General features: G+C 41.9%; 1 protein-coding gene and 1 long non-coding RNA gene across 5 annotated transcripts in view; one reads left to right on the top strand and one right to left on the bottom strand.

Annotated features, from left to right (window-relative positions):
- Nucleotides 1-2,236: 2,236 nt before the first annotated feature.
- LOC141371238 (uncharacterized) lies at nucleotides 2,237-7,891 on the bottom strand. Its single transcript, XR_012376029.1, has 3 exons — nucleotides 7,648-7,891; nucleotides 3,123-3,146; nucleotides 2,237-2,503 (listed from the first exon to the last, which is right to left on the bottom strand). It is a non-coding gene; the product is annotated as an uncharacterized lncRNA (long non-coding RNA).
- Nucleotides 6,805-23,869, top strand: part of LSM14A (LSM14A mRNA processing body assembly factor) — a 62,122-nt gene continuing 45,057 nt past the window's right edge. For 2 of the 4 annotated variants that reach the window (XM_025854307.2, XM_025854305.2), the window contains exon 1: nucleotides 6,805-7,095. In XM_025854307.2, the coding sequence (XP_025710092.1) occupies nucleotides 6,975-7,095 (121 nt within the window). In that variant the 5' untranslated portion in view covers nucleotides 6,805-6,974. The remainder of the gene's footprint in view (nucleotides 7,096-23,869) is intronic. The other 2 variants (XM_073885424.1, XM_025854306.2) reach the window with 1 other exon arrangement.

The raw sequence follows: 23,869 nt of genomic DNA, 5'->3' as shown, positions 1-23,869 counted from the left end.
TCCAATTAAGCTTTTGGCTAAACACATACATATGATAATGATAATTATTCAGGAATCAGGAGGTTTGTAAAAACGTTGTGTGCCATTAGAGTAATCAAGCTCAGCTCTAACACATCTTGGCTCTTCAGGATAATTAGACGACACTGGAGGCCCAGACGGGGTGAATGAGAAAGCCACGGGTGTCTGCCACATGGTAACAAGAAAACATCACCCAGAACTACTCAACTGACAACTGAAATTTGCATGTTAACTTAGTACACAACAAGAAATGAATAAAAAATGCCCGGATTTGAGGCAAAACATTTCACTTTAAAAACCAAACATAGAACATAGGTGTGATAACGAAGCTCCTACACAACTCATTTTAAGCCCTCAAGTATTAAAATAGAATCTGTAGGGCGCCTGGGTGGCTCAGTCGGTTGGGCGACTGCCTTCGGCTCGGGTCATGATCCTGGAGTCCCGGGATCGAGTCCCGCATCGGGCTCCCTGCTCAGCAGGGCGTCTGCTTCTCCCTCTGACCCTCCTCCCTCTCGTGCTCTCTGTCTCTCATTCTCTCTCTGTCAAGTAAATAAAATATTTTTAAAAATTAAAAAAATAGAATCTGTAAAGCTAGAAGTGGCTCCCTCCATATCTCCTATTTTTTAAAAAGGTCACCTTCTACTGTGAGCATCTTTCTTGAAAATTCACAAAATACCAAAAAATCATGTGTCTATTAATTCACCCAACAGAAATGTTTTGCATGTCTGCACAAGGTCCTGAGTTGGTACTAAGAATGCAGAGGCGACAAGGCATATACAGTCCCTGCTATCAGCACAACTTACCGCCTCGGGTAGGAGATGGATACAGAACTAGGCAATTCACCTCAACGTGATTAGCTCAACGGCAGAATTAGCACAGTTTGGATAGGATCGTATGGACCGAGCAACTGTCTTAGACAGCCTCTCTCGGGACAGCAGTGAGAAGGCCCTGGGACTGGATATCTAGACGAGGAGCCTCAGGGAAAAGACTTCAGAGGGAGAAGAATCCCAGAGAAATCTAATGTGGCTTCCGGAACCGAGGGACGAAAGCTGGAGGGTAGAGACAATGAAAGAGGACTTTAACTGCCTCCAATTTTGACCTCAAACTTTCTAATTGGATTCTTCTTTCCAGCCTGTCCCTTGGCTCAGGTGGAAGACCCTGTGGGCAAAGCATCCCGTACTGGGAAACAAAACTACCCCCTCAAGCAATAAGGACTGTCCTGAGCCAGCAGACCCTGCCCAGGACTGTCTCTAAGATAGTGATCCATTCGGGCGCCTGGGTGGCTCAGTCGTAACGCGTCTGCCTTTGGCTCAGGTCATGATCCCAGGGCCCTGGGATCGAGTCCTGCATCGGGCTCTCCCTCTCCCACTCCCGCTGCTTGTGTTTCTGCTCTCACTGTCTCTCTCTGTCAAATAAATAAATCTTAAAAAAAAAAAAAAGATAGTGATCCATTTGAGCTTCACTGCCTACCTGCTCACACCCACCCACCTTTGTCCCACATTTTCCTAATAAACCTGGAAGTATTTTCTGCACTTTGGAGATAATCTTTGAGACTCTAGTCTGCTGTCTTCCCCGGGGTTGGCCTCACTGAAGTAAAGTCCTTTCTCGTTTCCCCACCACCCATCTCGTGCCTTTGGATTTCGTCAGCGGTGAGTGGCCAAACCCGGTCTGAGACACCACCACCTCCCACCCGCCCACCAGGGATTGTGCACCACCCTAACTGACTACAAGAGCAGACAGCAGAGGGGTTAGAGTTCAGACAGGAGAATTAAGCAGGAGCCAGTTCACACAACAGACCCTAGGTTATTCTAAGGTCATAGAGCTGCAAGGAGTCATTGAAGGTTTTTTGGGATAGGGCTTGAGGGCCAGGTCTGGCATCATAAGATTTGCATTTTAGAAAGATTTTCTTTGGATAAATTCATTAGAGACTAGTTTCTATTATTTTGCTTACTTTCCAGTCACACACACTTCTTACCCATTTCTGTTGTTTGTTGTTAAGGTCATTGGACAGATATTTGAGTAATGGTAAGATTAATAATATAACTAGGGGCGCCTGGGTGGCTCAGTCGGGTAAGAGTCTGACTCTTGATCTTGGTTCAGGTCATGAGCTCAGGGTAGTGAGGTCAAGCCCTGCCTCAGGCTCCTCGCTGGGCATGGAGTCTGCTGGAGATTCTCTCTCTCAAAATAAATAAATAAAAATATTTTTAAAAAAGATTAATGCAACTAATTATAGAGTGTTATTAAGTTTACAAAGCACTTTACCGTATGCACTCTCATGGCAGGTACTTAGGAGGTAAAGGGTATAGACTGAGATTTCCAGGTATCACCACTCTTCCACCTTGTGTCCACGGAAGATACTGATAACCAATCATGGCACAGAGTCCTGATGGTTTCAGACACATCCTCAGAATTGTCAACACAAATTTCCAGGCAAGCAGTGCCATCTACTTGAGTTGTCCTCTGATGAAAAATTCCATCTGCCATCCTAGAATGAGGTAAAGCACATCCATTATAGAATCATACTGATGAGGTTGAAATTCATGATTTCCCATCTTAGTGTTGGATCTAAGTTACTTGATATCCCTGAGCCTCAGTTTCCTCATTTAAAAATAAGAAGGGCGCCTGGGTGGCTCAGTTGGTTGAGTGGCCGACTCTTGATTTCAGCTCAGGTCATGATCTCAGGGTAGTGAGATCGAGCCCTGACTCAGGCTCAGGGCTCAGCAGGGAGTCGGCTTGAGGATTCTCTCTCCCCCTCTCCCTCTGCCCCTCCCCCCATCTCAATAAATAAATCTTTTTTTAAAATTAGAAATAAAAACATGTTATTCAGAGCTACTATTCATTAAAAGGCAGCAAATAGGGGCACCTGGGTGACTCAGTCAGTTAAGCGCCTGACTTCGGCTCAGGTCATGATCTCAGGGTCCTGGGATGGATCCCTGAGTTGGGGGGGGGGTCCCTGCTCAGTGGGGAGTCTGCTTGTTCCTCTGCCTCTCCCCCTGCTCATGCTCTCTCATGCTCTCTTGCTCTCTCTCAAATGAATAAAATCTTTTTAAAAAGATAAAAATAAAAGGGAGCAAACAATGAAATTGTATCATCTGTGCACTTACCTATGGAAATTCAATGATCATGCTCTGAAAAGAGAGAGGGAGAGAGACGGAAATCAGTCACAATTTCACATAATGTACTGGCACTGCAAAGCAAACATGGGACCATCAATTAGTCTCAGTTTTGATGTGTAGCTCATAGAATGAGCATCTCACTGCACAGAGAGTGGTTCTTTGAAGGGATATATTTTCCAAAAACATAAGCCTTAAATGCAAGCCAACAATGTCCTATTACTTAACGAAAAGGCTAGCAGTCTATCCCAACTCTAGAATAAAAACTGACTGGGAGGGCTCTCTAAGGATAAAATGGACATATGCCTAATGGATATATATATGACCAAAAAAAACCTCCCAAATTCCACTTCCAATTAGATTGAAAAGGCCACAGCAGACAATCACTTCCCCTGTAATAATGGGGGGGAGGGGGAGAGAATGGGTAAAGTAAAATATGTTTCTTTTTACAGATATCACAAAGTAGTCTAAAGGAACTAAATTCTGGAGAAGGGGGACAAGACTTCATAGATGAGAAGAGATTAGTGGCTACCGGGGGCATTTACCGCATCTGGGCATGGGCAGGCAAATAACGGGGCCTGCCACAGTCAGAGGGCTCTGTGTGGCTAAGAAGAAACTACTAATACTTTAAACATCTCTATGGGGTAAAGCAACAGATAATAGATGAAAATTCAAAACACAGAGCTAGTCTTCCTCTTTGGTTAAATGGGTGGCAGTGCAGAAGCCCGGGGCCTGAACTGAAAGACATCATCATCTCCTGATGCTTGGGTCCAGGTCCTACTAGAAGGGGAAGCCTATAAGACACACAGATCATATCTTGCCCTCAAGGCATTTGAAGCCCGGGTGAACTTGTTATACTGTGATTTATAATACATATATGGTCTTCATCCTGTTTCTGGAACAGAGCTCCTAAAACACTTGGAATTTCCTAAGTAATGATAGTGATAAAGTTGTCTTCTTGTATGTTAATGAGGTAACTTCTAGAAAGCGCCTAAGAATGGAGGCCGATCGCCAGTGCAGTGGACCTGGTAATTACAGGGTTAGACCTCTCAGTGCCACCCTCCCACTCTCTACCCCCCACTCCCAACCTGCAGGGAGGCAAGAGAGTCTGGAGATTGAATCAATGGCCAATGGCCAATGAGTTAACCAACCATGTCTGTGTAATGAAGCTTCCATAATAACCCAAAAGGATGGGGTTTTGAGAGTTTCCAGGTTGGTGGAGATGTAGAGATGCAGGGAGGGTGGCATGCCTAGAGAGGGCATGAAAGCTCCAGGCCCCTCTCCATATACCTTGCCCTGTGCATCTCTTCCGTCTGGCTATTCCTGGGTTATATCCTTTTATGATAAACCAGTGACCTAGTAAGTAAAATGTTTCTCTAGTTCTGTGAGTCACTCTAGCAAATGAATTGAACCCAAGAAAGGGGGTTGTGGGAACCTCTGATTAATAGCCAGTTGGTCAGAAGTATGGTAACAACCTGGACTTGTGACTGAGTCTGAAGTCCAAGGGGGCTGGGGGTCGTTGGAGCCCCAGGTGATAAAGCACAGGTGGAAGCACAGGTGATAACCTGGGCTTGTGATTGGCATCTGAAAGGGGGGCAGTCTTGTAGGACTGAGACCTCAACCTGTGGGATCTGATGCTATCTCTGTGTAGATAGTGTCAGAATTGAGTTGAATTATAGGACACCCCAGCTGGTGTCCAAGAATCGCTTGTTGGTATGGAAATCCCTATACACACATTGGAATTGGGATCTTGTGGCTCTTAAGCAGGAGAGCAACATGGGATTTGGGTTTTTGGAAGCCATGGTAAATGAAACATGTCACAGTTCTCAACTGTTTTCTAGCACACAAGGTGGAGATTCATATACATAATATACTATGGGCTATCACACTGATCAGCTAAAATTATGCATAGTTCCTGGTGCCATAGGGTGCGGGAAACCATGAGTTGCAAGACATTAACTAGAGGCAACAAGATTGGTGATCCATGGAGTGTATCTAGAGGAGTACTCTTGGTTTCAGTATTGGATACCTGGTTGAGTCCTGGGGCCAGTGATGGGAATGAGGAGCATGGATAAAGGGCAGGTTTATTTGGGGAAAGGAAGGGTACAGATGCAGATAATTTTGAACATGTTGAGTTGGAAGTGCCTGTGAGACACACCCCCAACAACTGCATCTAGAAAGTACATAGTTTGTGTGACAAGGGAGTCAGGAGATCCAGAAGGAAGATGTAAATTTGGGAATCACCAGCTTTGAGATGGAAAAGGATGGGCTCAGGAAGCATCCAAAGCTAAGCTTAGGTTCCAGGCCCGGAAGGGAAAGGAATGAACACGAGTAAGAGCTCAATTCCCCGTCAGGAAGCCGGTACTGAAGCAGGTTATCTCATAGCCTTCCTTTGAAGCCATTGTGCACCAGGCTCAACACAACCTCTAGTCTTCTTTCCTGCCTCCCACTCTCCGCGTTGCCGCGCTTCTGGGTGAAGAAAGGGTGACTAAAACAGAATGGTGAAATGAGACAACAAGGGGCTAAATCATACATGTTTTTATAAAGCCTACGTAAAGAGTCTGGCTTTCACTCTGTGTGACAAAAGGATCACTGGGGAGAGGAGTATTGAGTAGAGGAAGGACGTGATTTGACTTAGATTTTGGCAAGATCCCTCTGGCTGCTGTGTGGAGAATTAACTACTTGGGGCAAGAAGAGAGGTAGAGGGAACTTTTAGGAGGCAATTGCAGTAACCCTGGGCAGGGTAAGTGGGGTTTGTTGTAGAGGGGTAGGGATGGAGATGGTGAGAAGTGATCAGATTCAGTTTATATTTTATAGATGGAAAGGACAGGATTTGCAATCAGAACAGATTTCGGGGTGAGAGAGAAGTCAAGGATGACTCCAAGGATGAGCAGTTGAATAAATGGTACCAGTTGCCTCAGTGGTGAATAGTGGGCAAAGATTAATTTTAGAGGGAAAATCGGGAGCATTGCTTTGGAGACACAGAGTTAATTAGATGCCGATTAGACATCCAACTAGAGAGGCTGAGGAGATTATGGCTTATGTGAATCCAGAGTTCACAGAATTGATCAAAGCAGCAGACAAATGCTTGGGATTGGTCTGTGTAGAATGGCATTGAAAGCCACGAGTCTAGATGAGACCATCTCAAAAAAAGCGTTGGACAAAGTCCCAGCTCCAGCAGCTGCATAGGGGAGTAGAGGAGGGGACTTTGTTGGGTTATGGGATGCTGTAATGGGGTCTTGAAAGCTTCAAGAGGGGCACAGTAGCCTCAAAGGGGGAAGGACCGGGTCTTAAAGGGGCTCGCCAGGAGCTCAGAGGCGGATGGGCCACTTTCCAGGCTGAGATCCGCATTAGCGGACACAGGACGCCAAGACAAAATACGACGGGTCTGGAAATGGCGGAGGCCGCAGGTGAGGTCAAGAGGGCCGCGCGCGCCTCCACTCCAGCCCACCGTGTCGTGGCGACACGAGGTACTTCGCCTCTCCCTGAGTCGCCTCTCAAGCGGCGCGAGCACCGCTGCCCCGAACTAGGCCAAGAGACACCGGCGGCACTACCGCGACCGCCCGGTAAGGCTGAGCCGCCCGCAGCCGGCCGAGTCTCGCGAGAGCGCGGCCTCGCCAGCCCAGCATGCCCCGCGCCGCCGCCGCTGCCGCCTCCGCCGCCGCCGCGCCGCGGCTTGAGGGCGGGAGGCTGGGGGAGGGTAGCGGAGCCGGCGCCGCCGCCATGTTGGGTCTGAGGCGGCTGCTGTAGGCGCCGACGGAGCGAGCGGGCTTGCGGAGCGGCGACAGCGGCGTGGGATCTGCCTCTCTGCGAGCGGCCCGGAGCGGCGGCGGCGGCGGCGCCATGAGCGGGGGCACCCCTTACATTGGCAGCAAGATCAGCCTTATCTCCAAGGCGGAGATCCGCTACGAGGGCATCCTCTACACCATCGACACCGAGAACTCCACCGTAGCGCTCGCCAAAGGTACGCCGGGGCGGGCCTCGGGGTGGGGTGCTGCGCCCGGCTCTCGGCCCGCGGCCTCCTCGCTCCCTCCTTGCCCCCGCCGTGGTCCTCCCGGAGGCCGCTCCCTTCCCTCCCTCCGGGCCCGGGCGTCGTGGGCCGGGCCGCGGCCTCCCCCGGGCTTCCTGGCTTCTACCCCGAAGGTCCGCGCCTTCAATCCGGGAACTACAGGACCGAGAGCTGGGCGGGCGGGGCGGCCCTGAAGTCCGAGAACGGGCCGGAGAACACGGAGAGACGTGTCTTCCAACTCCGAAATTCGGGGGTTCTGTCGTCTTGCCACAAAACAAAGCCTGAGTATTCAAAGAATTTTTCCGCCTAGCTCGAGTTAGGTGATTTGTTGATTCTAAGGCACCTATTTTCTCACGTTCTTAATTTCGATTCGTTACGGTATTCATCAGGTGAACTGTTAAGTAATGTGCCAAAACTTTGGGTTTGCTCAGCGACGCAGACGGTCTCCAAATGCCACCGGTACCATCGAGCAGATTGCATCCCACTTGTCTCCTACGTGGTATTTACCTGTTAAACCGGAATCCTTCTCAAAGGCTGTTGTGCAACCATCTCTTTTAAAAACGCTTGCGCTTCTCGCATCGACCCCGTTTCTGGAAAGCCGGTGGGGAGGAGGGGTCAAGCTTGATCCAGGACCCTTGTTCCCAAGGCAGATCTGAGTAGTCCGTGGGCGCTGACCAGTCCCTGTGGAGGCTCCCTGGGATGGCGAGTTCTGGGCGTTGAGGAGGAAAGTGTCGTACGCGTAGTATTTCATTAAGCGTTGCCCAGTCTGAATGGGTTTTGTTTCCGTTCACACGTGCTGTGCTTTCGCTCCGCCAGAAAACCAGGAAGAAAATAAACTTTAGCTCCTGCTCTGAAAACAAATCTCATAAGTTTGAAATACTTAGCAGAGGGTGGCGAGCTAACGAAGGGAGCTTTCCAGTACATCTAGTAGAGTTTTGGAATGAATACCGGCGTAGAGACAGGTTCAAGGCTAGGAAGAAATTTCCTAAATCTGTAAAAAGAAGAAAAATTTAATCTATAACTAGAAGGAGAGTCATTTCACAGTATCACACAAGTATTTAGTGACATTTTTGAGGTCCTTTTTATTTTTTTTAAAGATTTTATTTTATTTATTTGACAGAGCACAAGCAGGGGGGAGCGGCAGGCAGGCAGAGGGAGGGGGAGAAGCAGACTCTGCCGAGCGAGGAGCCCGATGCGGAGCTCAGTCCCAGGATCCTGGGAGCATAACCTGAGCCGAAGGCAGACGCTTAACCAAGTGAGCCACCTATGCGGCCCTTGGGGTCCTTTTTAATGACACTCGTGTTGGGACAAATTTTATACCCGAGTAAGGAGTCTTAATTTTATTTATTTATTTTTTTAAATCTTCGCTTCTTTTCCACTCTCACCCCATGGATATTTAGCTGTATAGTGTCTTAGTTTTTATGGCTTTATGAAATTATTAAAAAGGCTTTCTAAAGTTCTTGGTGAGAACCACATACGGTATTTTTCATTAAAGTCGTTTAATAACTTTTAAAAAAGCATTGTTTTACCTAATCTGAATTTTAAGGTATCTTGCCAGCTTAGTGACTTACTGAGTTGACTGTACTTTTACTCCTCACAATGAAAAAAAATGTACATTTTTGAGATTTCTGATGTATTAACTTTAGTCTTTTTTTTTTTTTAAGATTTTTATTCATCCATTTATTTGACAGAGAGACAGAGGTCACAAGTAGGCAGACAGGCAGGCAGAGGGAGAGGGAGAAGCAGGCTCCCCACCGAGCAGGGAGCCCGCTGCGGGGCTCGATCCCAGGACCCTGAGATCATGACCTGAGCCAAAGGCAGACGCTTAACCGACTGAACCACCCAGGCGCCCCTAACTTTAGCCTTTTAAAAATCTTTGAATATATCATTTTATACAGGAAAACAAAAAGTCTATATTGTTAATGAGCCACATTTTAAAAATGTGGCTTTTCAGCTTCTAGTCAATAAACTGCCATTTTATTAGTCTGTAATAGTTCAGTTCATATGCCAGTTTGTTCCTTGTATCATGACTTGATAAATAACTACAGCAATGAAAATATTTTTTTAAATCATTGAATGTATATCTGTACTTATGGCTTTGATAATTAATCCCACATAGATAATATATGCTTTTCTTAAGCAGTAGAAGTTAGTTAATATGTAACAGAGGTTTGGGAATCCAATTGTATTTGCAGAAACTGAAGTTACCAAATTTTGGTAGCATATTCTACTTAGCAGTATCTAATCTAAAACTCCTATATAGCTATCCAGTCATCACCGGGCACTTCAAATTTCAGAATTAGAAGTGGGGTGTTTGGTCTTAAAATTTTAGAATTTATATGACTTGTGATGTAATTTGATATCTGATATTCCACCTTTTTCAAAATTTGGAGGAGGAATGGCAGTCTAACAGATTAAAGCCAAACTTTATTTATGGAGTTTAGAACACAATATGTATTTGCATTTAGAGATCCCTGTTATCTTTGTGAACTATCAGTTGAGTTAATCTCTTCAAATGACATTCTTAGAATTCTCTTTTGGAAGTTAATTTTTTTCCCCTCTGGGAAGAGTTTTTTTCCCCCTTTTATTGTGAAATACCCCACATGTTGAAAAGATACATAGATAAGAATGAAATATTTTTAAACAGAGATCGTTGTAACTATCACCCAGGGCAAGACAGACATTGCCAGCATCCCAGAATCCTCCCACTCCCTGCATCTTCCCATCACCACTACTACCCACTTAAGCTGGATATAAACATTATTTAACATTTATAGTCTTATCACTTAAGTTTACATCCCTAAATAATAGAGTTTACGTTTTGTCCTTTTTTGAACTCTATATAAATGGAATCATCTTGTATATATTTGATTTTGTTTTGTTGTGGCATAGTATTTCATGAGGAATATAACAAGTTTATTCTGCATTTGTTTTTAATATTCTACAGTTAATGTTTAAATTGTTTACAGTTTTTGCTATTGTGAACAGTGCCTTTATGAACATTTGTGTTTAAGTGCACTGATGCCCGTTTGTGTACTTTTCTTGAGGGTGTATATTTGAATTGAAGGATCATGGGGAATGTGTGTCTTTATCTTTATTAGGTAATGCCAAGCAGTTTCATTGTTGTTGTTTACTAGTTTTTATTTCAGTTACTAGTATATGAGAGTTCTAGTTCCACATCCCTTACCAACAGTAATACTTAGTACCAGAGATTTTAATCCTTTCCAGTCTGGCGAGTGTGATTGTACCTGGCTTTAATCTTCCTGATTACTAATGAGCTGAACACTTTCTCATATCCTAGTCATTTGGATTTCACCTTTCATGAAATGCCTTTGAAATCTTTTGCCCATTTTACTACTGAAATATGGGTCTTTTTCTAGAGTTCAGTATTCTGAGTACGAATCCTTTGCTGGGTATATCTGTTGCAAATATCTTTTCCCATTTAATGGTTTCTTTTGGTGAACAGAAGTTCATTTTAATGTAGGCATGTTTATTCCTCTTATTTATGGCTAGTGTTTCTTTTTTTTTCTTTTAAGGAATTTTCCCCTACCCCAAGGTCATGAAGATACTTTGATTACTTTTTCAGAACTTTTTTGTTTTCCCTTTTCACTTAAATTTAGTAAGGGATTCACTTGGTTTACATGATCCAGATTAAAACTTAGGTCCTTTACTTGGATGTTGCTTAAAATTTAAATTCATGTGGAACTATACAATGCTCTTAAAATTTTGGATTAGTTATATTTGATATGGTATATAGTTATGGTGACCATATGGCCTGGTTTACCCTGGTGGAACGTCCTTGTTTGTGCCTGTTGTTATGGCATAATTATTAAAACATCCCTTTTCGGGTGCCTGGGTGGCTCAGTCGTTAAGCATCTGCCTTCAGCTCAGGTCATGATCCCAGAGTCCTGGGATCGAGTCCCGCCGGCTTCTCCCTCTCCTTCCTTCTTGTGCTCTCTCTTGCTATCTCTGTCTCTCTCTCTCTCTCTCTCAAATAAATAAAACCTTTAAAAAAAAAAAACTTAAAAAAATAAAAATAAAGCATCCCTTTTCTCTCTTGAAAATGTTCCAGTTTGGGTAATAAATTGTATGATCACACTAAATATAATCAAAAGCCCAATCCCAGAGGTAGTAACTAACTGGGTGATGTCCTTTATTTTCTGCTAGAGATTTCACAGACTAGCTCTAGCTCTGTAAAGGTAATATTGAAGTAAGTTTGATGGGCTTTGATACACAGAACCTTCTATATGAATGTCAAGGAGTCTTTTTTTTTTTTTTAAGATTTTATTTATTTATTTGAGAGAGAGAGAAACAGTATGAGAGGGGAGAAGGTCAGAGGGAGAAGCACACTCCCCGCTGAGCCGGGAGCCTGATGTGGGACTCCATATGGGACTCCATCCCAGGACTCTGGGATCATGACCTGAGCCGAAGGCAGCCGCTTAACCAACTGAGCCACCCAGGCGCCCCATGAATGTCAAGGAGTCTTAAAGGCAACCTAGTAAGAGACTGATGTCAGTCTATTAAGTATGTTAATAGATCATTTGGTCTGTAGTTTGTCTCTTGGAGTCTTTGTCACAGCTCTGAGTTTATTTTCTTCCTAACAGTGATTATGACCTGCATGTAATCTTTGCTTATTTGCATGTGTTTATTGTCACCTTCCCTCCCCCCTCTCCCTGAGCTCCTGGGAGAACGAATGTTTAATGAATAAATGGAAATGATTTAACATTTTAGTTGATTAATCTTGTAAAAATCTCTTGGGGGAATCTCCAAATAGTACTTTCCACGTTCACAATTGTATATCTCTTTAAAATTGAAATGCTTAAGATATGTTGCCCCCCGACCCTGCCTCCAATAGTGAGAGACTTTGGAGAATAGAAGTGCAGGAGGATAAAATCTTACAACAAAACTGACATTGTTAGGGAGATGGAGTTTTTACCTTATGACTCAGGCTCGTTTATAATTTTCATTTAAAATTTAAGGGAAGAATTAGTTCAGGATGTTTGAGGGAATTGGAAGTGGTGGCATGCATGAATAGTTTGTAGAATATTTCCAATCACTGTATATTCAAACCTATGTCTGTGAATATGATGCCCAAGCACATACTAGAGTGTGGATAGCAAGAGATTGCCCACAGGCTGGAAGTTTCACGAATGCAGAGTTTTTGTCTCATTCATTCCTCTATCCTTGGTGCCTAGAACAGTGCCTTGACATAGCAAGCCCCTCGTAAATATTTGAATAAATGAAAGGATACTTGTAGTTATCGAAGATTTCTAATTATGGGAATTTCAAAGTTGGAGAAAGTATATATTTCCCATAAGTGTTATGTTTGTAGATTTCTACAATATTTAAATAAAATGGGCTAAAATGAGTGAAATTCTCATGTAATATATATTAAGGTAGCTATACCGGGAGAATTCACCACTCAGATGAAAACCGGGTTGCCACTGCATTAGAAAAAGAGACTTTGTGAAGAAGAATGATTAATAAGCCAGCTGCTTTTAAAATGATTTGTCCTTAAAATCAAGGCATTCGTAGTGGAGTATCAAAGCTGGTCATGGATTATTTACTTAAGTCAGCTGCTGAGTCCTGCCCATTGGTATACCTTAGCCACTTCTTGACTGTTAATTAGCCACATACTCATAAACTCCATTGAGTGAGTAGGAGAGCTTTGTAGGATGAATGAAATTCCTGTGAAGTGCTTTATTGGTTTTCTGCGATCTCACATGAGTTGGGGACCTAATCTAGCAATTCACAAAATCACTACCTAGAATGTCAAAGATCTGGTAACACTTCAAGCTGCAGTTTCTTTTGGTTGCCCTGTTTAGTGAGGTTGCCAGAACTTGGAGCCTTGGAAACAGTTTATTGTTGCTCTACAGTCCACAGAAATATTTAGTAATTTGGGGAGTCTGAAGTCAGTGCCAGAAACTAACTACATTTTCCAGTGGAGTAAGATAAGCTGTGGCTTTCTGAATCAGAAGTAGAGAAAACAGCATAAAGCCTAAAGAAGATAATAATAGAAGGACGGAAATAGGAAGAGTAAAGAAATTTTATCTGTGCTTGACACATAGCAAGAGTTTTATAAGTGTTTATAACTCAGTGCCAAAGTAATAATACCAGTAACTGCAGGTGGTTTAACTTGAGTTTACTACTCCATGGTAGAAGATGCCCTCTACAGGAACAATTTACCTTTTTATTTCTCTACGCTTTACATTAAGAGAGAAGCACATGTGTGCACGTGGGGGAGGGGCAGAGGGAGCCGGGGAGAGAGAATCTTAAGCTGGCTCTAAGCTCCTGGAGCCTGACCGTAGGGCTTGATCTCACAACCCTGCGATCATGACCTGAGTGGAAATCAAGAGTCCAACAATTAACTGACTGAGCCACCCAGGCACCCCTGAAGTAATACTTTAATTAGCCGTATTAAAATCTAGATATCATTGAAGTAAGTTTTTTAATGGATGAAGTGTGAGTTAGTTTGTAAAATATTTTATTTATGGGGATGTTATTCTAGTTTTGTTTTTTGTGTTTTTTTTTAAGATTTATTTATTTATTTGGAGTGGGGAGCAGAGGGAGAGGGAGAATGAGAGAGAATAGAATCTCATGCAGACTCCCTGCGGTGCTCGATCTCAGCCCTGAAATCATGACTTGAGTGGAAATCAAGAGTCCAGCGCTTAACCGACTGAGCCACCCAGGCACCCCTCTTATTCTAGTTTTGTAGGGTGTTTATTTCTCAAAGAAAATGTGACCCAAAAGGCCAGTTGGAATGCTTAGTAGCTCTTTGGCCTTGGACACGTTATTTAACCCCTAGTTTTAACTTGTTCTTTTTTTTTTTAAGTTTTTTTTTTGATAGAGAGACACAGCGAGAGAGGGAACACAAGTGGGGGGAGCGGGAGAGGGAGAAGCAGGCTTCCCGCCGAGCAGGGAGCCTGATGCGGGGCTCAGTCCCAGGACCCTGGGATCATGACCTGAGCCGAAGGCAGACACTTAACGACTGATCCACCCAGGCACCCCTCAACTTGTTCTTTTAACTACAGATAATGCCCATCATTCAGTCATTCAGTCATTCTGAGAATTAAATGAGGTAGTATCAAAAGTGACTAGTATATTGTAGGTGCTTAATGAAGAGTAACTCATTGTTATTTCCAGCAACCATCTCCATCTCTGTCTCTCTAGACCTGAACTCCATAAGTCATTCAGACCTACTGCAATCTACAGTCTGTTGAACTTACTACCTTTCACTGTTCCACATCCCCCTCATGGCTTTACTCGTCCCTCTTTATCCTGTTTAAATTCCATGAGCAGTTACAATCAGTACTTAGCATAAACCTAACCCCTCTGCGCTTCTGCTTTCTTGTGCAAGCTTAGAGAAACCATAGTCCTGATTATATCAACACAGACATGCTGACCAGTTTCACTCTAAATTTACCTTCACTAACCTCATCAGTCATGATTACTTTCCTGTAGTCATACTGTATTTCCATAGTCTACTCATTCCATTTTTTTGCATGACTCTTTCATTCCTTCTGTTTTCCTCCTCCAATATCTCCTACCCATCTTCACTTTCAGCCTGTGAACCTTGCTTCCTATTTAATTGAGGAAAGAATAGCAAGCAGAAGAGAATTTTGATTAACTCATCCCACAACCCCACATATACCCAGTTACTCACATCTGTGCTCCACACCTCTACTTTTTCACTGGTCAGTGTAGAGAAAGTGTTCTTTCTTCTCTATCAGACCACCCTTCCCCTTATGCAGATTTCATCACCTCTTGATTTGAGGTCGTTGCTTTAGCAATTCTCTACTCTGTTCTGTGAATTCAGTTTTTCCTTCTCTACGAGATCTTTCCTGTCTATGTGGAAATATGATGCTAACTCACCCATCTTAAGAACAAGTAACAAGAGAACACTCCTATTTTTTTTTAAACACTACTACTCTTAACTGTTTCTTCTATCACCCCATTTCTATCCTTCCCTTTACACCCATACTCCTTGAAGGAGCTGTCCACACCACTTACTTATATTATTTTTTGAACCCAGTTTATTTAGGTTTTTATTTGCACAGATGACAGACTTCTTACCAAGATCACCAAAGACTTCCTTGTTGCTAAATCCAATGGTTGGTTCTTATCCTCAGTCTGCTTGACCAGTCACCAATATATGGCACAGTTGGGCTGTTCTCCTTGAAATACTTTATTCACTTGACATTATCCTGGTTTTCTCTCATACCTCACTGGTTACGTCTCAGTCTCTTTTGTTGATTCTTCAACTCTTAAACCTCCAAATGTTGGCAAGCTCAAGGTCTCATTCTCTGTTTCTGTGTGTGTGTGTGTCTTTCACTGTATCTTTTAAAAAATTTGTTTTACCATCTGCACTTTTCTCTTGATAATCTCGTGCAGTTCCTGGCTTTGAATACTCTCTGTACATTATTGACTCCTATCTCCAGACTGGACCTCCTCACTTGTATACCCAACTGCCTCCTTAACACCATCACCTGGAGAAATGTCCATTAGGTATCTCACATACCTGTTTCTCCATCTAAGTGAATGACAGTTCATCCTTTTAGTTGGTAAGTCCAAAAACCTTTGAATCATCCTTAATTCTTCTGTTCTTCTCACACTTCATATGCATTTTTAGTCCTATCACCTCTGTTTTGAAAATATATCCAAAATTTGACCCCTTACTCCCTCCACTGCTCTTTTGGTTTATTATCTCTCACCAGACTTCAGAGACACTCAAGCACTCGTATTTCAATGTTGGCCTCTTATTTCATTCTCTTTTCACCCCCAGTTGTGTTTTGAGTGCATCTTTACCATTTAAAAACAAAAACAAAAACTACATGGAATGTGTGGGTGGCAAGTTTTTTTAGTGAGCCTGTGTTTTTCTTAATTACTTGGCTGATTATATCATTCTGAATTCAGAATTTTTTTTTTTAAGATTTATTTATTTGAGAGAGAGCACCTGCAAGGGGTGGCGGCGAGAGGGAGAGTATCCTCAAGCAGATTCCCTGCTGGGCAGGGAGCCTGGCGCAGGACTCGATCCCAGAACCCATGAGATCATGACCTGAGCTGAAACTGATTTGGACGCTTAACCAGCTGAGCCACTCAGGCACCCCAAGAATCTTTTTCTATAAAACTTTGAGGGTGTTGGTTTGTTGTATTCTAACATTCTGGCGTTGCTGATGCCAATCTGATTCTTAGTCACTTTTCTCTCCAGAAGCTTTATTCTTAGAGTTCAGAAACATTACCACACTGATTCCTGAATAGTTCTCTGTGGACCTTATAAATCCGAAGATTCCAGTTATCTTTAACCTAATAAATTCTGTCTGCCTTAGATTAGTTTCTGTTCCTCCGTTCCTCACCCATGTTTGTTTTGAATTCCTCTTGAATGCAATATTGTGTGTGTGTGTGTGTATAAATATTTTTTTCTGTTATTTTCATCTATGTCTCTTGGTTTTATAGTTTAGAAGATTAAAATATAAAACGAACTACAAGGGGCGCCTGGGTGGCTCAGTCATTAAGCTTCTGCCTTCGGCTCAGGTCATGATCCCAGGGTCCTGGGATCGAGCCCCGCATCGGGCTCCCTGATCCGCGGGAAGCCTGCTTCTTCCTCTCCCACTCCCCCTGCTTGTGTTCCCTCTCTCGCTGTGTCTCTCTCTGTCAAATAAATAAAATCTTTAAAAAACAAAAAAACAACTACAAGAAAGAAATCACAACTGAAAGCAGCTTAAAGAGTAAAGATTAAATTTAGACTGCAGGTTGGACAAGCTTTTACTTTTACTTGCTGTTGATAAATCCTACTAAAACTATATGCAAGGGACTTTTTTGTTTTAGGCCTAAAACCATAAAGGACAAGGTAGATTGGGAAAGGAGATAAGAGCAACAAAGTATTGGAATTTGGAAAGCAAATGGATGAATTTAAATGACTTAGATGAGTTGAGAAAGCTATAACCTAAGTAGATAGTGGGTTAAGCCAAGAACTAACACCAGTTGCAATGGAAACTAGAAGACTATGAAGTAATGAGGACTGAAGATGGAGTTCAAAACTGGAAGATTAACTCAAAATTTGTTTTAATTGGTCAGATTTCCAATCCCCTTTTGCATTTCACACAACTGGATAGCTACTCTTCTCCAGTACTGGTACTCTCTGGAGAGGGTAAAGTAGAGTTTCTGGGGAAACGTGGGCACCATTAAGAACAGGGGTACTTCAACACTAAAAACAGCTTGGAGCAAATGGGGCATAGAAGCAGCTCGCATCTGCCTGGTGCTTATTATTTTATAAGCTATTCATTCAGGAGAATTACTGAGCACCTACTATGGCTACATGCTAGACAGTATGCTAGGTGCAAGAAACAAAAGAGCATTAGAGACAAGATTCTTGAGAAGATAGCATTTAAGATGCAGCCTGACAGATAATTACAGTTAGCCACATGAACAGGATATCTAGGAGTAAGTATCTGGTCCCAGGCCACAGAGATTTTGCAGTCTATCAGGGAACAACTAGAGCCCAGACTTTTATCCTGACCCATAACACCCTGCAGCTCACACTTAACTCTCATTCAGGTCCTCTGGTCAGTCAAGTTCCTTCAGATTTGAGGCCTTTTCACAAGGTGCCTTTGAATTGGAGTTTTCTTCCCCTACTCTTTGTATGGCTGTGGTTGAAGAAATGAACAGTGCAACAGATTAAGAAGTCACAGTGGAAAGAAAAAAACTAAGAGCTCTGGAAGGCTTAAGTGACAGTGAAAATGTGTCAGATAACAAGCTCAGGCACTCTCCCCTCCCCTTTTATTTTGCTTCCACTGCTAAATTTATCTTAATATATTCAGTTTGTCATTTGAATGACAGGCTAACAAGTCTGAATTTTCTTGGTGGATTTAGGGAGCCATTGAAAGTTTTTTAGGCCAATAAGGTAACATGTCAGAGTCTAGCTTTAGGAAGTTTATGCTGCAGCATTGTGAAAAAACTGATTGGGAGTGAGGGGAGAGGCTGACAATAGTGATGTCAGTTGGAGTATTTTAAGAGTTTAGGAAAGAGGAAATACAGGCCTAAACTAGTTAGGAGAGGGAAGAACAGATACATGAGAAAGTGGATTGGCCTTAAAAACGTTGACTGGGCAAGGAACAGGGAAGAATTGAGTGATGGTATATATAGTCGTGGTTCCTATCCACTGAAATTGGGAATAGATCAGGAGGGAATTAGGTTTATTTTTCTGTCTGCTTGAGCATCATCACCCCTGCAAAGCCTTCTCTAATTCCCGTAAGTCAAGAAATGCTAGGTGTACCTTCTGTGTTCTCTTTTTGTCTTCTGTTTTCTTCCTTTGCCTCATGCCTGTCTTACTGTGTTTCACAACTAGACATCAGCATCTTTTTCCCCTCGTGTTCATTGTACATAGCAAATTAACTATCTGTTGGTCACATAAGGCATTATTGTTTCTGAAAATTTACCTGGGTCTGAAAATGTGTAGTTGAACAGCTTGATATTTAGTAGAAAAAGACAGCATGATAAATGAAGACAATATTAAAGATATTTTATTCTCTCAGATTAATAATGATGAGTGTAATTCAGTTTTCTTTTGCCATCCTGTGCTTTATAGAAATGTTTCAGGATCTTTCTTATCTACAGTTTCAAAAGGGTCCTTGTAAATATGTTTAGCATTATTACCGTTGTTTTGTTGTTACTGCCTCACTATCTTAATTTTTGAATTGCTTTTGGTTGTACAATTCTCTCTTCATGCCACTCTCCCTAAATTCTTATTCTCACAAGTCATTATTCCCTTATGCTTAGTCTGACATTCTCATGGTAAATGAGGAAAAATACGTCAGGTAAATCTGCAAATATTAGTAATTCAAGGGGAAGAATCTTGCATGGGGAAAGCAAGTGAAGTTGCAAATGAAAGGAGATAATGAACTGAGCAAGGTCTCAAACCTGTAATTGTAGGAGATGACTTTAGGTTAAAAGAAATGTAAGGGTCCTTCCTCCTCTGAGTGCAAGCAAGAGGGAAGAAAATGAGTGAAGATGATGAAATGTATTAATGAAAAGGACAAAATGGTTTGGGATCTTTTTAGACAAACCAGAGATTACTTTAACCTTTAGAGTCAAAGTAACAAGGAGTTGGTTTTAAGAATATTTGGAAGGTGAGGGGCACCTGGGTGGCTCAGTCAGTTAAACGTCAGACTCTTGATTTTGGCTCAGGTCATGATCTCAGTCATGAGATCAGGCCCTGCATCGAGCTCCACACTAGGCGTGGAACCTGCTTAAGATTCTCTCCCTCCCTCTGCCTCTACCCCCTCTTTAAAAAAATAAAATAAAAATATTTAAGAATGTTTGAGCAAGGGCGTCTGGGTGGCTTAGTCAGTTAAGCGTTTGCCTTTGGCTTAGGTCATGATCCCGGGACCCACATTGGGCTCCCTGCTCAGCAGAGAGCCTGCTTCTCCCTCTGCCCCTTACCCTGCTCATGCTCTCTCTCAAATAAATAAATAAAATCTTTAGGAAAAAAAGAGAATGTTTGGATGGTGAGAGGAAAGTCACCTGCATTGTGAACTTGAGGTGGAGGGGGTTTTTTGTCTTCAGATTGCCAGTGTTTGGTGTGTGTGATAAGTGCTGAGGAGATTGAGAATATTGCAGAGAGAAGGTTGGTAGAGATGTCTCTTGGGGTGACAGGTCTGTAATTGGGTAAAGGAAAAGGTGGTAGAGGCCAGAGACAGATGTTTTCACTCAGTGCAGTAATATTCCCTACCAGAAGGTAGTGTGGGTGAGGGTGAAGAAGGGGCCAAAGAGGAGAGTGCAGGTGTATATAAAGTGAAGCTTGTGGAAGACTGATGAATCATAGACCTGCACCTCCTCTGAAACAAATAATACATTATATGTTTAAAAAAAAAAGATAGTAGGAAAGGAAAAATGAAGGGGAAATTGGAGGAGGAGACGAACCATGAGAGACTATGGATTCTGAGAAACAAACTGAGGGTTCTAGAGGGGAGAGGGGTGGGGAGTGGCTTAGCCTGGTGATGGGTATTAAAGAGGGCATGGGTTGAATGGAGCACTGGGTGTTATATGCAAACAATGAATCATGGAACACTGCATCAAAAACTAATGATGATTAACATAAAACAATATGGTGATTAACATAAAATTAAATTAAAAAAACAAAAAAAGAATTCCATTTTGATATATCTATTCTGTTTTTGAGCATCGCTGTATAACTTTATTAATGATTGTGGTAGGTATTAAATAGATATAACTTATCACAAAAAAAGTGAAGCTTTGTGGAGGCAGTTTTTGATGTGATTCACAAGCAGTCCTGTGTCCCTCCCAAGTAAAAAATCAGGAGGGTGCTTACTACCATCCTCCCATCAGGGTCTATGCAAGGGTACTACATTGTAGAAGAGATAGCTTTATAAAGCTACTCTTCGTATTTAAATAATTAAACCATATGTAACAGCTTATTCCAAATATGCAGTATCTCAGATTCTTTCAACGATAGCGTATGATACCAGTTGTGCAACAAGAACTGTACTTATGGATAAACATCAGAAAGAGAAGAAAAATGCCAAGTGCAACTTTTCACTTTTTTTCCCCCTGGTTCGATGCTTTTGTATACATTGTTTTTTAAGTAACGTTGTTTTTCTATTTTCCCATCCTATTGATATCCAGTTGTTTTTTTTTTTGATGTAGTCATTCTCCCATTTTATTCTAAGTAGGAGTATTGTATAATTTAATTCAATTCCCTTGATATTAAACAATGTTCAGTAATTTTGGAAATTGCTTACTTAATAGCTTTTTCCACTGTGGAATTTATTCAAGAAATATGCAAATGTGAGCAATATGTAAGATACAGTGTTAGATATGAGGGAGTTGCAAAGATTATTAAGATACAGATTTTTCTCCTGAAAAAAAATTTTTTTTAAGATTTATTCATTTGAGAGAAAGCGAGGGGCAGAGGGACAGGAAAAGAATCCTCAAGCGACTCCCAGCTGAGCTCGGAGCCCAACACGGGGCTTGATCCCACAACCCATGAGATCATGACCTGAACTGAAACCAAAAGTCAGATGCTCAACCACCTGAGCCACCCAGGCACCCCTCTCCTGAAGATCTTTAAATTCTAGGATGGGGCAGGTATAGACACTGTGACAGAATGCTGTGTCATTTTTAGAGGAAGAATGTCTTCTACCTGGAAGTATTACTGATAGAGTTGTGTGATGGTTAATTTTGTGTCACCTTGGCTGGGCCAAGTGCCCAGATATTTGGTCACATATTCTGGATGTTTCTGTGAAGATGGTTTTTGAATGAGATTAATTTTTAAATCAGTAGGCTTTAAGTAGATTACTCTCCATGATGTGAGTGGGTCTCATCCAATCATGTGAAGGCCTTCTAATAGAGCAAAGAGTGACTTTCTCTGAGCAAGAAGGAATTTTGCCAGCAGACCACCTCTGGACTCAGGCTTCAGCTCTTCCCTGGGTCTCCAGCCTGCCAGCCTACTCTGCAGATTTTGGATTTTCACATTAGCCAGTTCCTTAAAGTAAATCTGTGGGGTATGTGTGTTTCTCTGGAGAAAGCTGATGAATACAAGTAGCATATAAGCTGAAATTTAGGATGTGTTGAGTGTGGGGAGAAGCTGTGGTAGAGGACAGAGAACCTGCTCTGGCTATAGAGAATAATGAGCTTTGTTAGAACTTAAGTTTGTATAAGTGGGATGGTACTAGGTCTTACAAGTGATACTTGACAGAAGTTTTAACTTTAAGACTACATCAAAAATCTTATTCTAGGGGCACCTCGGTGGCGCAGTCGCTTAAGTGTCCAACTCTTGGTTTCAGCTCAGGTTGTGGTCTTGGTCGTGAGATTTGAGCCCAGCATCGGGCTCTGTGCTTAGCGCAGAGTCTGCTTAGGATTCTCTGCCCCTCCCACTCTGCTCACTCACTCTCTCTCAAATAAATAAATCTTCTTTTAAAAATCTTATTCTAGATTTACATTTGAGTTTAGGCTTAGATTTCTAACTTACTTTGGGCATTTCTTGAATAATTCAAACTTTCATTTATTGCTCTCACATTTTGGTATTCAGCAGACTTGTTTTTCTTCCTTATCAATCAATATTAGAGCCTAATTTACAATTTTTAGTTTGTGTCCAAAAGTGAAGTCTTTTGGAAAATACTAATGATGTAATTTTGGGCATACTGACTGTATTTAACTATGTATATGTTTGTCATGTTTAAACTTATAAAGGTTTGGTATTTTATAATGGAGATATTGTATTAGGAAGTTGGTCATTACAGCTCTTTCTCCATCCATGTAGTATGACTGTTATGTTCAGGTATTAATGTACTGGTAACTAGGTTTGATATTAGTGTGAATTTTGAACTTGATCTATTAGAAATAGAGTTTTTTTTTAGATAAATGATTTTGCCAGAACCTTGACCCTTTTTATGTATTTTTTAAAAAGGCAATCATGGGATGCATATCTCAGTAAATTGTAGTCAGAAATAAGGAATTGATTATATTCTTTCAGACTAATAGAGAAAATTTTTTCCCTGTTTCCCACTCCCTTTTTTTTAAACATGGGCCTAAAACTTGGGCTTTTCTAGTTGGAGAATTAAAAAAAACTAGGATACTTAACTAAAACATAGCACCATGATGAAGTTTAGAATAGAGAGGACAACCACTCCTAGTTCCAACATCTAACCCTGCTATTATTATTTTGTGTATTCTCTTTGAGGCTATATTTGTGTGTGGGAAGGGGAGGATTATTGAGATGAAATTCATATAACACAATTAACCATTATAAAGTAATGTGATTCAGTGGCTTTTAGTGTAGTCACAGCATTGTGCAACCACCACCTCACTTCAGTTTCAGAATTTTTTCATCACCTTAGAAGAATACCCCTACCCATTAAGTAATCCTTCCCCATTTCCCTTTGTCCCCAGTAACCATTTATCTGCTTTCTGACTCTATGGCTTTTCCCCTTCTGGATGTATGTAAAACAGATCATACAATATGTGACCTGACTTTAACTTAGCATAATGCTTTGGAGTTTCTTTCTAGTTGTAACATGTCTCACCATTTCATTCCTTTTTTATGGCTGGATAATATTCTATGTATGTGTGTCTAAATATAAAAAACACAATTTGTTTAACCATCATCTGTTGATGGGCATTGGGCATTTGGCTTTTTTTTTTTTTAAGATTTTTTTATTTATTTGACAGAGACACAGCAAGAACACAGCAGAGGGAGTGGGAGAGGGAGAAACAGGCTTCCCGCCGAGCAGGGAGTCCGACGCGGGGCTCGATCCCAGAACCCTGGGATCATTACCTGAGCCAAAGGCAGACGCCCAACGACTGAACCACCCAGGCGCCCCTGGGCATTTGGCTTTTATGAATGATACTGCTTTAAACATTCGTGTACAAGTTTCTGTGTCAACGTAGGTTTTTACACATATGAGTGAAATTGCTGAGTAATATATATGGTAATTCTATGTTTAATTTTTTGAGGAACCACCAAGCTGTGTTTTCCACAGCATCCGTACCACCAAGCTATGTTTTCCACAGCATCCGTACCATTTTACATTTCTCTTTGCAATGTCAGGGATGCCTATTTCTCTATATCCTTGCCAATATTTGTTATTTTGTTTTATTAAACATTTGTATTTTTTTATTAAAATTCAATTAATATATAATGTATTACTCGTTTAAGAGGTAGAGGTCTATTTTGTTTTATTATTAAAGCCCTTCTAGTAGTTTGTTTTTGTTG

The sequence above is a fragment of the Callorhinus ursinus genome, unplaced genomic scaffold, assembly GCF_003265705.2.
Source record: "Callorhinus ursinus isolate GAN/ISIS: 27379988/994484 unplaced genomic scaffold, GSC_fseal_2.0 scaffold61, whole genome shotgun sequence".
Taxonomy (NCBI): Eukaryota; Metazoa; Chordata; class Mammalia; order Carnivora; family Otariidae; genus Callorhinus; species Callorhinus ursinus.
The sequence above is the reverse complement of the archived record's forward strand: the minus strand, read 5'-3'. Positions and strand labels throughout refer to the sequence as shown.